Below are 13,511 nucleotides of genomic sequence, written 5' to 3'. Positions count from 1 at the left end.
ACCTTCCTTGCTCCCCCTCTGGGCCTTTAGCGGGGGGGTCGGGCGGTTGTCTGGAGCGTGGGGTGGGACGCCCTTGGGGGGGCCCTGACTCGCACCTGGGGTGGTGGTGAGCTGCTTTCTCTAACCCACCAATCCACTGTTTGAAAAAATCTGTTTTACTGTTTGTTTCAGGAAAAATAATAGAAACATTCCAGCTGTTTTTCAGAAAGATATTGTTACTTTTCCACGTTTCATTTATTATCGGAAACAATTTGTAGATGATGTGTATTGGAAAAGGGTCTGGCTTTTATCTAATCATTATCTTATTTACAATAAAATTAAAAACATTTATTATAACATTTTTACACAGATTTTACCCCACAAAACCTTTTTAAAAAGATTTAAACCCAACATTGACACATTGTGTACCTTTTGTAAATGTTCACAAGAAACGGTAACACCTATTTTGGCATTGCCCCTTTTTGCAATCTTTCTGGCAAATCCTCTGGGATTTCTTTTGTTACGAGTTTGCTCTCTTTTTCTTTACTTTGGAAGCATGTGCTGTTTGGCTTCCACCAGCAAAAGAATTTGCTGTTTCAATGTTTAGTCACTTTATTCATTTTACTTGCTAATTTTTACATCCACAAATGCAAATTTTCTAACAAAATTCCAGTTTTCTTTATTTGTGGTGGAGGCCAAACTATACATTGAATCAATCTTTTTTCAAAAATCCAAAAGGCTGTGAAATGTCTTGAAATGTTATTCATTCATCTTCTTGGCCGCTTTGACCCTTTTGGGATCACCGGAGCCTAATCAGGCTACTGATGGGCGAAGGCAGGATACACCGTGGACGGGTTGCCAGTTTGTCGCAGGGCCTCAATCATACACCCATTTGCTCCTAGGGGCAATTTAGAGTCACCAATTAACCTATCAAACATGTATTTGGACGGTGGGAGGAAGCCAGAGTCTCCACGCATACACGGGGAGAACATGTAAACTCCACACAGACGGGCCTTGAACCAGAGCTTTCTTGCTGTGAGGCAAGAGCGCTAACCACCGTCCTGCGTCTTGAAATTTATTCTCAATATAAAATAAACAAATTATTATTTTAATAGTCAACTAATCACCGATTATTTTTTCTGATTAGTCGATTAATTAAGTTATGCACAAACTGGATGTAAAATACACATCTTAATCATCACTAAAAACTATATATATGGCATTACCTGTGATAATGCTGGTGTGAATGCTGCTGAAGATGTGGAAATTGATAGCCAAAAATGCTGAAGCTGATGGCCAGCTAAAATATTAGTTAAATGTCAAAGTAGCCTAAACAACTGGGAAAAAAACTAAGTTAGCCAAAGCAGCTAGCATGTTACTGAAATATTACCTAAACTCTAAAAATATCCTAAAAACTGAAAAAAATCCCAAATTAACCAAAACAGCTGGCATGTAGCTGAAATATTAGCTAAACCCCAAAATAGCCCCCAAAACCTTAAAAAAATGCAAAAAATAGTCCAAAAAGCTAGCAGGTAATGCCATTATAAGTTTCCACTTTACTACACTCCGACTTCAGATAATATAAACGACTAATGACTAATCAACTTTAAAATTAGTTGTCAACTGTTTCAATATTGTTGCAGCCCTAATATAAAATATTGAAATTTGTTCTTAGTATAAAAAAAAAATTAAAAGGTAAACTCAACGATTTTTTTCATCCTACTTTTATTTACTTACATTATGACATCTAATATTTTTTTTCTACCCCTGGCATTTTTTGGTTTTATTTTTATTGTTTTAACTTTCTTATACTGTTCGGGTTTATGTATAATGTATATTAATTACCAATTTGCACATGTTTGTGCTGAAGCACGTTTAAAATAAAGTTTATTGTAAAAAAAAAAAAAAAGATTTTCAAATTGTGGAACCCCTTCCGTTTGCCGCCGGACCTCTTAGGCGTAGGGACTTCCGTTCCCACCCTCGTTCTCGTGTCATTTCCGGGTGGAGGCTACGCCAGACTCCGCGTCGTTATCGTTTCGCTGTAAACAAAAAGTTATTCAACGGTTCAACTCTAACGAAGCAGTGAACGACAAGACATGCATATCAAAACTGGTGAGTTTACACATTCGTCCGACCGCCGGAACCGAAAACCTGCCGTTCCCGAAGCGCCGTTCGGTTATTTGACCACCCTGTTAGCAGTGAAGCTAGCGCCCCGATGGCTGCCTGCTACTACTTTGAATGGAGGGGGGTTACGAAACTTTGACTCGGGTTAGCCCAGCCACTAGCCGACGGTTTGTGGGGGTCTTAAGCGGTGTTTCGGAGCTTCGATGGGGGCGGTTGTGACATCGGGGTGTCTGCTTACGTTCCCGCTTCTTCTTTGACCAAAGATGAAGACCAATCGTCGAGTTTGGCTGCGAGCAGCATGACGCTGCTAATTACAGTTTGCTAACACCGGCGCCGGTTGGTTAGCATCCTTACGTGTTGCTTGAGCTAGTATCAGGGGCAGTCGTATTTTAAATTCAGTTTATTTTACTGATACGTTCGTGAAAGTTATGCGGAATGTTCTGGAAGTGGGACATGTGTTGGTGAAGTGTGCACGGTGCGGTGTTCCGGTCCCGCCAGGCCGAAGAGCCCCGAGTGATGAAGCGCAACATGCTGGGACCCCCCCTCCGTCTTTGTGAACTGTTTTAACATGAGGTCAGAAATAAAGTCCCATAAATTCCGTCACCAACGCGCTCACTGCACGAGGCAGCAAATGGAAATAATGACATAAGTTGTTGAGTAACTCTGGTTCAGAAGAATCGATGTTGGGAGACTTTTCATTACGCTTCAGTTAACCCTTTATCTTCCCGCTTCCGGTCCCCCTGATGTACCTGCACATTTGAACAATTCTGTATTAGTACTAATTTAAAAACTCTTTAAAATATAGCCCTTTAGTAGGGGAGTGGTAACTTCAAAGCTAAAATAAATAAACACGAGGTGCTTTATGCAGAGACTAAAGCAAAACTTTTACATTCCAATCACTAAAGAGGAGGGGTCCCCAAACTTTTCTTCTTTTTTTCTTCTCTGATGGGGGGGCTGGGGTCGATTTGTAGGATTACAGAAAACGGTAACAATCATAGCCTAAATGTAAACATTTAAGGTTTTCCAGAAAGCCACACACAGGTAAATTTTAAATAATTCATTTCTGTAATCTTCATAGAAAAAATAATACTAAAACATAAAAAAACTAGATATATAGCATTACCTGCAGTAATGGGAGAGGGAAGGCTGTGAGCTGAATTCGTCCGCTGAAGATGCTGAAATCACAGAAGCTGATAGCCAGCTAAAATATTAGCTAGATACCTAAAAAGTAAGCTTTTCAGCATGAAGCTGGAAAGAAAGCTTAACTTCAAAAATATCCTTAAAAATTGGGAAACAAAGCCTAAATTAGCCAAAACAGCTAGCATGTAAATATTAGCTAAACTCCTAAACAGCCTAAAAACTACAAAAAAGAAAAAATCCTAAATTAGCCAAAACAGCTAGCGTGTAGCTGAAATATTAGCTAAACTCCAAAACACATTTTTATTAAAAGGCAAAATAGTCCAAAAATCTACCAGAATACCAATTTTTAAACCAGTTTCAACATAATCATGAATAATAAAAAGGCAGGAATATTATTCCAGAATAAATCGACTTAAACCTTAAAAACTTTCAATATTTTACACTTCATAAAAATATATTATGTCAAAATTATACAAGTTAGAAATGAGCGCAAGATAACAACTGGCCATTAATAACGGTGAATAAAATGATCTGGAGGGCCGGACAGAATTGCCCAGAGGTCCCTATCCGGCCCCCGGGCCTTGACTTTGACGTGCTGTAGAGTGACCGTGACTGACATGTGACCGTCTGCTCTGTAGGTACATGGGAATCCAGCAACGCCGTGTGTGAGCCATCCAGCCTGTGTGACAAAGCCGTCCTCGTTTCAGCCACCAACGCAGAGCCCCACATCCGCAACCGCCGCCTGTCTCCGGGTTCAGGAAACTGCGGAGGTGGTGGAGGAGGGTGCATCTCTGGAAGCGACCAGTCGCTCTCGCCGGAAGCTGACCCACTCGGGCCCGGACAGACAAACAACCTCGGTGTCCGCAAGGAGAAAGAGCGAAAGGGCCACAAAGGCCGCAGCCTCCGCAGGGAAAGCCAAAGGGGATCGGGCCGCGCCGGTGAGCGAGCCATCAAGGCTAACCACAAAGACCGGTGGGTGGAGGACAGCCTGTCGCTGCTCAAGCCCCCACCTGCTTTCCCAGTGCAGGACAGCCCTGCCAAACTGCAACCTGCCGTTAGCTACGCTTCTAAGGTGAAGGCGGGCGCAGCCGGTGGAGCGCTGGAGGACGACCGCCCAGCCATTGGTGTGCTGCTACAGAACCAGTGGGGCCTCAGCTTCATCAGCGACGCCAGGCCACCCAATGAGGGCTCCGCCCCCCTCCCACCTTCAGATGCTGAACACCCCGACGCAGACCTAGAGCCTGACACAGTCCTCAGAGTTCAGCCTCCTGACCAAACGCCAGCTCCGGTCACTACCTCTTCCTCCATAGTCACACACACTGAGACAGACGAGGCCAACGGGGAGCTGCTGCTGAGCTGTCGCCATCTTGTGGAGGCTTTGAGTTATCACAGTAGAGGTGAGCAGAGCGACATCAGAGTCTGTTATAAGGATGGTTTGAGTTTCTAATGGTCTTAAATCTCTCCTGTTCTCAGAATGGAATATCATCTGCAACAGACAAAAGAAAGGTGAGCAGAAAGACGCATTCTAAAGCAGATGATCAGCAGGCATTGAGCTCATTTCACTGTTCCTCTGCGCAGATCCAAAAAGAGTGGTTTGGTACAAGGGCACCCAGGAGCACCCCGCCTAGCAGCACGCCAAGCCCGAAGCCTGGACATCACCACAGACCTGCTTTCACATCAAAACACCTGAAAGACGGACGCATTGTTGGGTCCCGTTCACGCTGCACTCAGGATTCTATCGTCATGTAAAAAGCCACACTGAGACACTTTGGACTAACTCCTTTGAGGTTCCTACAGCAATGGACTTTTTAACGCCTTACAGAAAGCCTGCCTTAATCAGACTTTTCATCACCTCATTACTGTTTTAGCTTGTACGCCAGGGGCTGTTTTTGTTTTTAACAATCTTTAAAGAGTCTAATTTAAGTCTTTGTTCCCTTTTTGAAAGCTGCGATTTTATCAAACTTTCTGTCCTCTGTAAAGCGAGTGGTCAATCAAGCACTTTGTTTAAAATCTTTGACCAATCTCTGAGTGCAGGAAGCCTCACCAGAGCCATTGATCCCCCCCCCCCCACTTGATTTTAAAGCAGAAGAATGTGTTGCACCTGCTGGAGTTTTATTGTTGGTGTGTGCAGGGCCGTCTGTATCCATGTGTTCGGTTTACTGAAGGGTGCAGCCAACCGCACAGCCGCGTTCACCCTTAACCACGTCGGATCTTAATGCTGTGCTCCTGTTTTTATTTGGTCCCTGAGCAGCTGGATGTTGCTCCAAAGGGCCGTCACTATGGAACATTAAAATTACACTGGAGAACGAGAGAAGTCAGAACAGTATTGCCTAATAAAAGTGAATACATTTGTGACTGCAGTTTATTTTTTATTAGAACAAACTTTGAGTCAAAGGGGAACAGAACATCCAAGTGTCTGTAGTGGATCCGGTCAGTCCCTCCACGTCACCTCCACTTCATCTGTCCTGTACCTGCACACAAACCTTCACTTTCAGACACAATGTTAAGACTTCTGTACAACAAGATGTTTCAGACTTTCTCCTGGTTTGATTCTGACATGACGGGTGTTCACCTTTGTGTGATCCACGAGTCTTCTAGTTGTGTCACCTGACCTGAGCGGAACATCTCCCATCCCGCCTGAGCGATCATCGCGCCGTTGTCTATGCAGAACCTGCAGCACAGAGATCAGCGTCTCAGCCAGCAGACCAATGTTCCTCAACCACCAAACAAGATCTGTCTTTCCCCAGAATGCTGACAATAGTTCAAATGTTAAAATGCTGAGATATATATCAATAATGCTAGTGTGAATGCTGTGAGCTGAAGCTGATAGCCCACTAAAATATTCACTGAATGCCAAATTACGGTAGCCTAAAAAAATTAGGTTAGTCAAAACAGCTAGCATGTAGCTAAAATATTTGAAAAAATTCCAAAATTGCCTAAAAATTCCTAATAAATGCCAAAATAGTCCAAAAAGCTAGCAGAATGCTAATATCCTATATTCCATAAAAATATTTTGTCTAAATTATACAAGTTAGAAATGATCTCAAGACAAGATCAGGTCATTAATAACAACATACAATGATCTGGAGGGCCGGATCCGGCCCTCAGGTGCTGCATAACGTGATGGGTTACGTGTGAAGTATTTTTCTTTAGTGTTTTCTTTTTGAAACTTTACAGCAGAGGTCAGGTCGTTCCTCTGACCTTCAGCTACTTTGAGGCTCGCTGGAGGATTTCTGCTGCTTGGAATGGAGGATTACCGTTCATCTGTGGCAAACAGCTTGGCTCCTCGTTCCTGACACATCACTCCCATCATCTCCTGCAGACGCAGGTTACCTGAGGAATCATGTTACACAAGGAGCAATCAAAGGTCAACTGGTCATAAGTAGTTTCTCTTTGTGTCGTCATGCGATTCATTTCTGTTATTTATTAACTGTGACCTTTAATTAATCGATTTAAATCCAATTTTTTTTGCCCATTAATAGCTGTAAAAAGCCTAATTTTAAGGTATTTTATTTAAATTTGCGGCGTTATGGTCCAGTAAAATGGTCTTGGTTGCTCGGTGCCAATGGCCCCGCCCACAACTCGGAGGTGAATCTCTGAACTCCTGCTGCTCTTCAGACAACGACACAGATTTGTTGATTTTGTCTAAAAACAGAAGAATCATATTTAACAGACTCCTTGGAACACTTTACAATCAATCAAAAAAATAGTGGGACTTTTAAAGCATTTTAGATTATGTTTAGTAAATTAAATTAATGTATAACTTTTTCAGCTGAGCTACCAAAATGAATCCCGTGTTCATTTCTGGTTGTTTGAGGGCTGTGGGGGTCGTGCTCTGCTCTACTTACAGCCAACGCCCCCAACGATGAGCACCTCCTGGGAGCCGCAGTGAGCCATGGCCCTCTCCGTGATCTCCACCAGCATGGCGAACACCGTCTCCTGCAGAGCGGGGAGGGAGGTTAGAGCCCCATCAGTCCACCCTGAAGCCGTCACGTCCTCAAAAGCATGGGCCCCCAAACTACGGCCCGCGGGCCGGATCCGGCCCAACCCCCGAACCACATTTTGAGATAGTGATTTTTTTTCTCAATCGGCCGATCGAGACCCACATAGAAGGTGTTTTTTTATTTCACCCTCCTGCAGTCCAGAACGATGACAGGAGAGGACAGAATGTTGGCTTAATAGTGTTTCAGTTTTTATGGTGATTCACTTTTTCTTTATCATTATTTTTCTTCCATACGTTTTTTTGGACGTTCTTCTTCAGCTATTAAATTATTCAGCTTTTTATGCTAGCTTTTTCGACTGTTTTGCCAGTTGCTATAGATTTCTAAGCAATTTGGGGATGTAGCTAATATGCTAGCCCTAAGGCTAGCTGTCTTGGCTAATTTTGGTTTTTTTCAGTTTTTTAGGCTAATTGGGAGTTTAGCTAATATTTTAATATTTTAGCTAGCTTCAGCGTTTTCAGCTATTATATTTCGCCATTTCAGCTATCAACTTTAGTGTTTTCAACCATCAGCTTCAGAGTTTTTAGTTATCAATTTCAGCATCTTCAGAAGACACATTCAGCTTACAGCATTCACACTTTTTAAGATGTTTTAATATTATTTTTTTCTCTGAAGATTACATAATGAATTAGTTAAATTTTGGCTAAGTGTGGCTTTCTGGAAAACCATAAATGTTTACGTTTAGGCTGTGATTGTTACACTGTTACTGTTAGTCTAGAAACTGACCCCCGGCCCCACATAAAAGAAGAAACTTTTTCATGTGGCCTTCACATTAAAAGGTTTGGGGACCCCTACTCTAAAGGATAAAAAAGCTCTTCATACCTGAAGGGAGAAGCACAGATCTTCTGGTGTGCACTGATCAGCACTCAGCATCTTATTAGCGGCCTCCTGTGAGGAAGAAAAAAAAAAAGAGGAAATCGTTTCATCGATGTTTCTATTTAAGCAGCTCTAAAGAGAGAGAGGCTCTCACCTCAATGTAGGACAGAATCCCAGAAAACGACACGTCCATTCCTTTCACCGTGTACGGCAGCTCCACATAGCGCTTCCCTCTGACAGGACAGACACAGCAGGTCACCACCACCACCACCATCACCACTGTAAATCAAACCACTCACTTTTTGGCCATCTGCTCTATGTTGTAACCAGGACTTGGGTCATTGGAAATCTGACAGAAGACACAAAAGAATGAATCAGTTGCAGCTTTCAGAAAAACATAATTGTCGTACGAATCAAAGACACAAACCTTGATGACTCGAGCAAACCTGTCCAAACAGTTCCCGACGGCTATGTCAATGGTCTCCCCGAATATTCTGTAGCGCCGCTCCGAGTACGCGATCACCTTCAGAAAACAGACTTATAATCACAGAAACGGAAGAAAAATGGGGAATAACCTCAGACTCACCTGAGTGTTTCCTCCGCTCACGTACAGCACGGTGGGGTTGTTGGCTTTGGTGATGAGTCGGCCCATCTCGATGTGTCCGATGCAGTGGTTGACGCCGAGGAGCGGCTTCCCCCACAGCTGTGCGACGGTTCGAGCCACGATGGCAACCGTCACCAGAGGGGCCCCCATGCCCGGTCCTGGGGAGAACACTTTCACTTCAGAGACTCACTTTTACTTTTTTATTCATCTGTTGTGACACTTTACAGTAAATCAAAGAACAGAAACACTGAAGCTCCGGTGTTAACACATTCAATTTAAAGGCCCACTCAGAGGAAAATTGGGTTTTAACATGTTCTTGGGGTATTTTTCTGAGGATGGAGGACATATAGAGAGAATGTTAAGCTTCAGATTGGATTTCTGAGTATTTCTTTGTTCAAATTGTTGTGAATCAGGAAAAAATGCTGTTTGAAAAAGATTATATTTGTGAAGCTCCCTGCTCCGCTGTCGTCACACGTCACCAGTCTAGTGCAGAGTAGCTTCTGGTTTACATGGTTTAGAATGGAAAAGCTGAGATCTGAACGCTGTTTAGAGCAATTTTACATTATTAATATAAGATAACCTAACAAATTGTAACCGAAATTTGTACAATATTTATTTTAGAAATGTCCTACCTGGTTGTTTTTGTTTTCCTCTCTTAGATCGTTCACAAATCAAAGTATAAATGTCAGTAATCCTGTCTGCAGTCAGAACAGCAGCTCAGCTGATTCTCCAAATTAATACGGATAAATAATCCTATTTCTCTCTGACAATCTTTTTAAGGTTAGATAAGGGTTACAAGTACTTCACTGAATGCTGCTTGTTTAATTATGAAGGTAATTAAGATTTTATTCTCTTAATCTGTGCTAATACAGTCTTTGTATTCCAAACTGAAAGCAGAATCTCCTGCGTTTCCTGTTACCTTTGGTGTAAGCCACACAGTCGATGTCCGCTGGTTGGATCCCTGCCTCCTCCAGGGCCTCCTTCAGGACGGTCAGTATGACGCCCCGGTGGTGTCGCGCCGTGTCACCCGGCATGAACCCTGCAGAGTCCAACATTAGCTTCGCACTCTGACATGCGCTCACAGTGATGTTGGAGCCGATCTTACCTTGACCTGGAGGGGTGATGTAAGTCCTTCTCGGGTTGGAAAGCACTTCGCCATCCTTGATAATGCCTATACCAATCTTATTGGCACTGCCCTCAAAGCCGATAACTATGGTCATGGCAGCCGGAGGAGGATTATCTGGAAAGACACACAAAAAAATCCCCACGTGTATTTAAAAATCTAATGAATTAGAACTCTTAGAGCTTCTACTCTCGTACAATATTTTGTAAGAAAAACTTCAGAGCAAAGAAACACTACAACTGAGATTATGTTAAGACAGAATCCCTGATAAAGGACAATCTAACAGAAAAACACAATTGTATTTCAAATAGAAACTTAAGTATATCACTTAGTTTTTACTCAGTTACAGAAGAGACAATATTTTTGCATTAGAGACTAAATTTCACCTTCGACCAAAATCACTAGAAGCACATGACTGTCAGAAAAGCAAACCTACTAGCATAAAATAAGCATAATACAATATCATAATTTAAAGTGCTTAGTTTACTAATAAAGGTGACCGTGGTCAATGTTTACGGCAGGTCAAGTACATACTAAACAATGAGACACAAAAATGCATAAAAAAACAAGAAAATGTTATCATAAATGCATCATAAATACTGAGAAACAAACAAAACAACACACACTAATTCAACTTTCGTACTTTAGATAAGCTACCTCGATAATATATACTTAAAAACATTACCAAACCTTATACTTTCTTTCTTTCTTTAATATTCATCAATTAAATTTAATAAAAATATTTATTTCCACATTCGTTTAGAGAGAAACTACATTTTAAGCTAGCTCTGCACGCCAAGCTTTAAGGACCCCTAGTATAGGTGGCTAGAAATATGCCTTATCATAAAACTTAATTTGCGGTCGTTTTAACACAGTTTGATGGAATAATTAATATTTCATGGGAAATGTGAGTATTAAATTGCTAATTCTTTATAGATTTTTTAAGGAATTGTGTTGTGTTTTTTATTTTCTTGCATTATGTGTCAGGCACGTGTCAGGCAGAATCATTTTTCGGGCGCGTGGGTCAGTGTGAGCGCGTGTTTGGGGGAGTGACTGATTGAGGAGCAGCATTGAAGTGGGGTTTGCATCCTGTTGTGAACGTGCAAGTAAGGTTATTTGCATCTCCATTTCCTGAACCGTCTCTTTAACAAACCGCTAATTAGCCGCATTTGCATTCGCGCGTGAATTTTAAAGGCTAGCAATAAGAATTGTTTGTGGTTGTCCGAGCTTTCATTCACAGAGCAGGCCGCCTGCTGCAGGTTCACTGCTCTTTGTTACACGGCCAACGCTAGCTCGGTGTTAGCCCAACTCGTGCAAAATAAAATCGCGAATAGAAGATTTGCCTCGAAGTGGGACACCTCCTCGCGCGCGGCCCGGTAAACATGCCTAAACATGTTTGCATACTTAAAAAACAAGTATTGCGGCATAAAAGAGGATTAACATCTAAACTCATCTTCCTAAATCTTTACACATGTCAAGATTTAAGGCCTCGTTAAGAGATGACTTCCTGAGAACAACTTTCAAACTTCTCTAATGCTTTTCTTCCATTTACAGCAATTTCTTTGTATGCTTAAAATGAAACTTAACTTTTATTTTGACATAAGTACAAAACAACATTAAATCTTTGTTTTACCGATCTAAAGATTAGGCCAGACTGCTTACAAACTTAAAATCCCACTCCGACCATCTTTGATATATTTAGAAATCATTTCAAATTTTAATTATGATTATGCAATTTTCAGTCAAAACCCAAAAACTTTTTCTAGAACATAGTTTCTGCAGAGTGGCTCATTAGAAAATCAATCCCCTCTGAATAGATGGCGAGACGGTCCCCACCCTGCTGCTGAGAGTTTTCTGTTTACACCAGGGGTGCAGCAAGTTTAATTTTTGTTATATATGTCCTCCATCTTTAGACAAATGCTACAAAAACATGTTAAACACAATTTTCCACTTCTTTAAGAGACGTGAAACAAAAATTTCATATTGTTCTTGTATTCACTAAACATTCACTCTTTATCTTAAACTAAATCAAAAAGAAAAAGAACAAAAATCTTTAACAGTTAAAGAGCCATTTGGACTCGTTTTCTACTGATCTAAACCTAGAAAGAGTTGTGACTTTGGCCTGTGTTTTGGTAGAATAATACATATTGTGAAATGCTGCCGAATTTCGCCTCATCTTCATCACAGATCCAGTGAAGACGACCGTCGTAGGAAGAACCTGAATACTTTTATTTCAGCATCTTTTTCTAACGGAGAAACTTTTATCTTAGTGCCACATAAACTGCTACTGTAGTCTGGGTTTTACTCTTGTAAAGGAGTATTTTGTGAGATTTAGTTTTTTTGCTGCACAGTATACAATCTTACAAAAGGTTTTATGATTTTTGGTGGAATTGTTTTTAAAACATTGTTCTTCAAAATCAATGAGATGGCTGCTGTTGATCATCTGTTTAATCCCGCGTTCCTGTGTGTGCAGCGGCACGTGTGTTGCTGTGTGTGCGTGTTGTGTGTCTGCGAGGAGTGCTTGCTGTCAGATCCATTTCCAAGATGAAGCGAGGAAAGAAGGCGGAGGAGGCGGTGGCTGCAGACGGCGAGAATGACTCCGGCTCTGGTTCGTACCAAACCTGCTGCTTGGTTTCATTGTTTCTTTTCTTGAAAACCTTTTTTGATCCTTTATTACAGCTTCTGCCAAGAAGACAAAGAAGACCAAGGAACCTGAGGCCCCCATTCTGTACGAGGACCCCCCCGATAAAATGACCAGCAAAGATGGCCGCAGCGCCAACATGAAGATTACGTCCTGGAACGTGGACGGGCTGAGGGCGTGGGTGAAGAAAGGAGGCCTGGATGTGAGTTTACACCAAAAATAAAAACCTACGACTGCTGTTATCCACTCTAAGACGCTGACTTGTTCCCAGTGGGTGCGTGAGGAGGCCCCGGACGTCTTGTGCCTCCAGGAGACCAAGTGTGCAGAGAAGGACCTCCCTGCTGATATCACCTCCATGCCAGAGTACCCACACAAGTACTGGGCTGTATCCGATGATAAGGAGGGGTACAGCGGCGTGGCCATGCTGTGTAAGACCGAGCCAGTCAAAGTCACCTATGGCATCGGTGAGTTAAAGCCTCGTTTACCCTAGTGCTGCCTCAAACGATTATTTTAATAGTCTACTAATCACCGATTATTTTTTCAGATTAGTCGACTAATCAGGTCATGCGCAAACTGGATGTAAAGCGCACATCTTAACCATTATTAGCTTGAAACTAAGTACAAACTATATATATAGCATCACCTGTGATAATGCTAGTGTGAATGCTGTAAGCTGAATTTGATAGCTAAAAATGCTGAATTTGATAGCTAAAAATGCTGAAGTTGATAGCTGAAATTGCTGAAGCTAATAGTTAAAAACGCTGAAGCTGATAGCCATCCAAACTATTAGTTATGCCAAATTAGCCTAAAAAACAAAAAATCCCAAATTAGCCAAAACACCTAGCATGTAGCTAAAATATTAGCTAAACTTCAAAATAGCCACAAAAACCTGAAAAAATCCAAAATTAGCCAAAATACCTAGCATTAGCTGAAATATTAGCGAAAACTCCAAAATAGCCTTAAAAACCTTAATAAATGCCAAAATAGTCCAAAAAGCTAGCATAGTCAGTGCTCTAGAGCAGTGGTCCCCAACCACCGGGCCGCGGACCGGTACCGGGCCGCAGACCCATTGCCACCGGGCCG

General features: G+C 41.9%; 3 protein-coding genes across 6 annotated transcripts in view; 2 read left to right on the top strand and 1 right to left on the bottom strand.

Moving 5' to 3' along the window:
- The first annotated feature begins 1,699 nt into the window (after positions 1 to 1,699).
- Positions 1,700 to 5,598, top strand: si:ch211-214j24.10 (uncharacterized protein LOC558894 homolog). Its single transcript, XM_024289303.2, has 4 exons — positions 1,700 to 2,091; positions 3,882 to 4,640; positions 4,717 to 4,749; positions 4,822 to 5,598. Exons 1-4 carry the CDS (start codon positions 2,076 to 2,078, stop codon positions 4,869 to 4,871), a joined length of 858 nt encoding a protein of 285 aa, XP_024145071.1. The 5' UTR covers positions 1,700 to 2,075; the 3' UTR covers positions 4,872 to 5,598.
- Positions 5,599 to 10,615, bottom strand: LOC112156915 (O-sialoglycoprotein endopeptidase). 3 transcript variants are annotated; one of them, XM_024289280.2, is made up of 12 exons: positions 10,478 to 10,615; positions 9,770 to 9,904; positions 9,584 to 9,703; positions 8,647 to 8,822; positions 8,488 to 8,583; positions 8,360 to 8,409; positions 8,215 to 8,293; positions 8,067 to 8,132; positions 7,092 to 7,182; positions 6,501 to 6,576; positions 5,816 to 5,914; positions 5,599 to 5,714 (listed from the first exon to the last, which is right to left on the bottom strand). In XM_024289280.2, exons 2-12 carry the CDS (start codon positions 9,882 to 9,884, stop codon positions 5,675 to 5,677), a joined length of 1,008 nt encoding a protein of 335 aa, XP_024145048.1. In that variant the 5' UTR covers positions 9,885 to 9,904; positions 10,478 to 10,615; the 3' UTR covers positions 5,599 to 5,674. The 3 variants fall into 3 exon arrangements, 2 of the variants coding, with proteins under 2 accessions (XP_024145048.1, XP_024145056.1); XM_024289288.2 differs by having other exon boundaries at positions 10,473 to 10,605; XR_002921068.2 differs by having other exon boundaries at positions 5,693 to 5,714; positions 6,445 to 6,576.
- A 136-nt stretch (positions 10,616 to 10,751) lies between these two features.
- Positions 10,752 to 13,511, top strand: part of apex1 (APEX nuclease (multifunctional DNA repair enzyme) 1) — a 9,112-nt gene continuing 6,352 nt past the window's right edge. The window contains exons 1-4 of one of the 2 annotated variants that reach the window (XM_024291167.2): positions 10,752 to 10,893; positions 12,261 to 12,395; positions 12,467 to 12,630; positions 12,700 to 12,892. In XM_024291167.2, coding sequence (XP_024146935.1) covers positions 12,332 to 12,395; positions 12,467 to 12,630; positions 12,700 to 12,892 — 421 coding nt within the window. In that variant the 5' untranslated portion in view covers positions 10,752 to 10,893; positions 12,261 to 12,331. Of the gene's footprint in view, positions 10,894 to 10,925; positions 11,164 to 12,260; positions 12,396 to 12,466; positions 12,631 to 12,699; positions 12,893 to 13,511 lie in introns of those variants that run through there. The other variant, XM_024291173.2, reaches the window with a different exon arrangement.

This window comes from Oryzias melastigma, linkage group LG23 (genome assembly GCF_002922805.2).
Source record: "Oryzias melastigma strain HK-1 linkage group LG23, ASM292280v2, whole genome shotgun sequence".
NCBI lineage: Eukaryota > Metazoa > Chordata > Actinopteri > Beloniformes > Adrianichthyidae > Oryzias > Oryzias melastigma.
Note: the sequence above shows the minus strand (reverse complement) of the source record. Positions and strands in the feature narration are given on the sequence as shown.

Bases quoted from the DNA above. Each gene is read 5' to 3' on its own strand.
- si:ch211-214j24.10 (XM_024289303.2), top strand. The intron at 4,641-4,716 runs GTGAGCAGAGCG...TCCTGTTCTCAG, and splicing joins TTTGAGTTATCACAGTAGAG to AATGGAATATCATCTGCAAC. The intron at 4,750-4,821 runs GTGAGCAGAAAG...TCCTCTGCGCAG, and splicing joins CTGCAACAGACAAAAGAAAG to ATCCAAAAAGAGTGGTTTGG.
- LOC112156915 (XM_024289280.2), bottom strand. From the start codon at position 9,884: ATGACCATAGTTATCGGCTTTGAGGGCAGTGCCAATAAGATTGGTATA. The intron at 8,823-9,583 runs GTAACAGGAAAC...TGTTCTCCCCAG, and splicing joins CTGTGTGGCTTACACCAAAG to GACCGGGCATGGGGGCCCCT. The intron at 7,183-8,066 runs GTATGAAGAGCT...CCCGCTCTGCAG, and splicing joins ATCTGTGCTTCTCCCTTCAG to GAGACGGTGTTCGCCATGCT.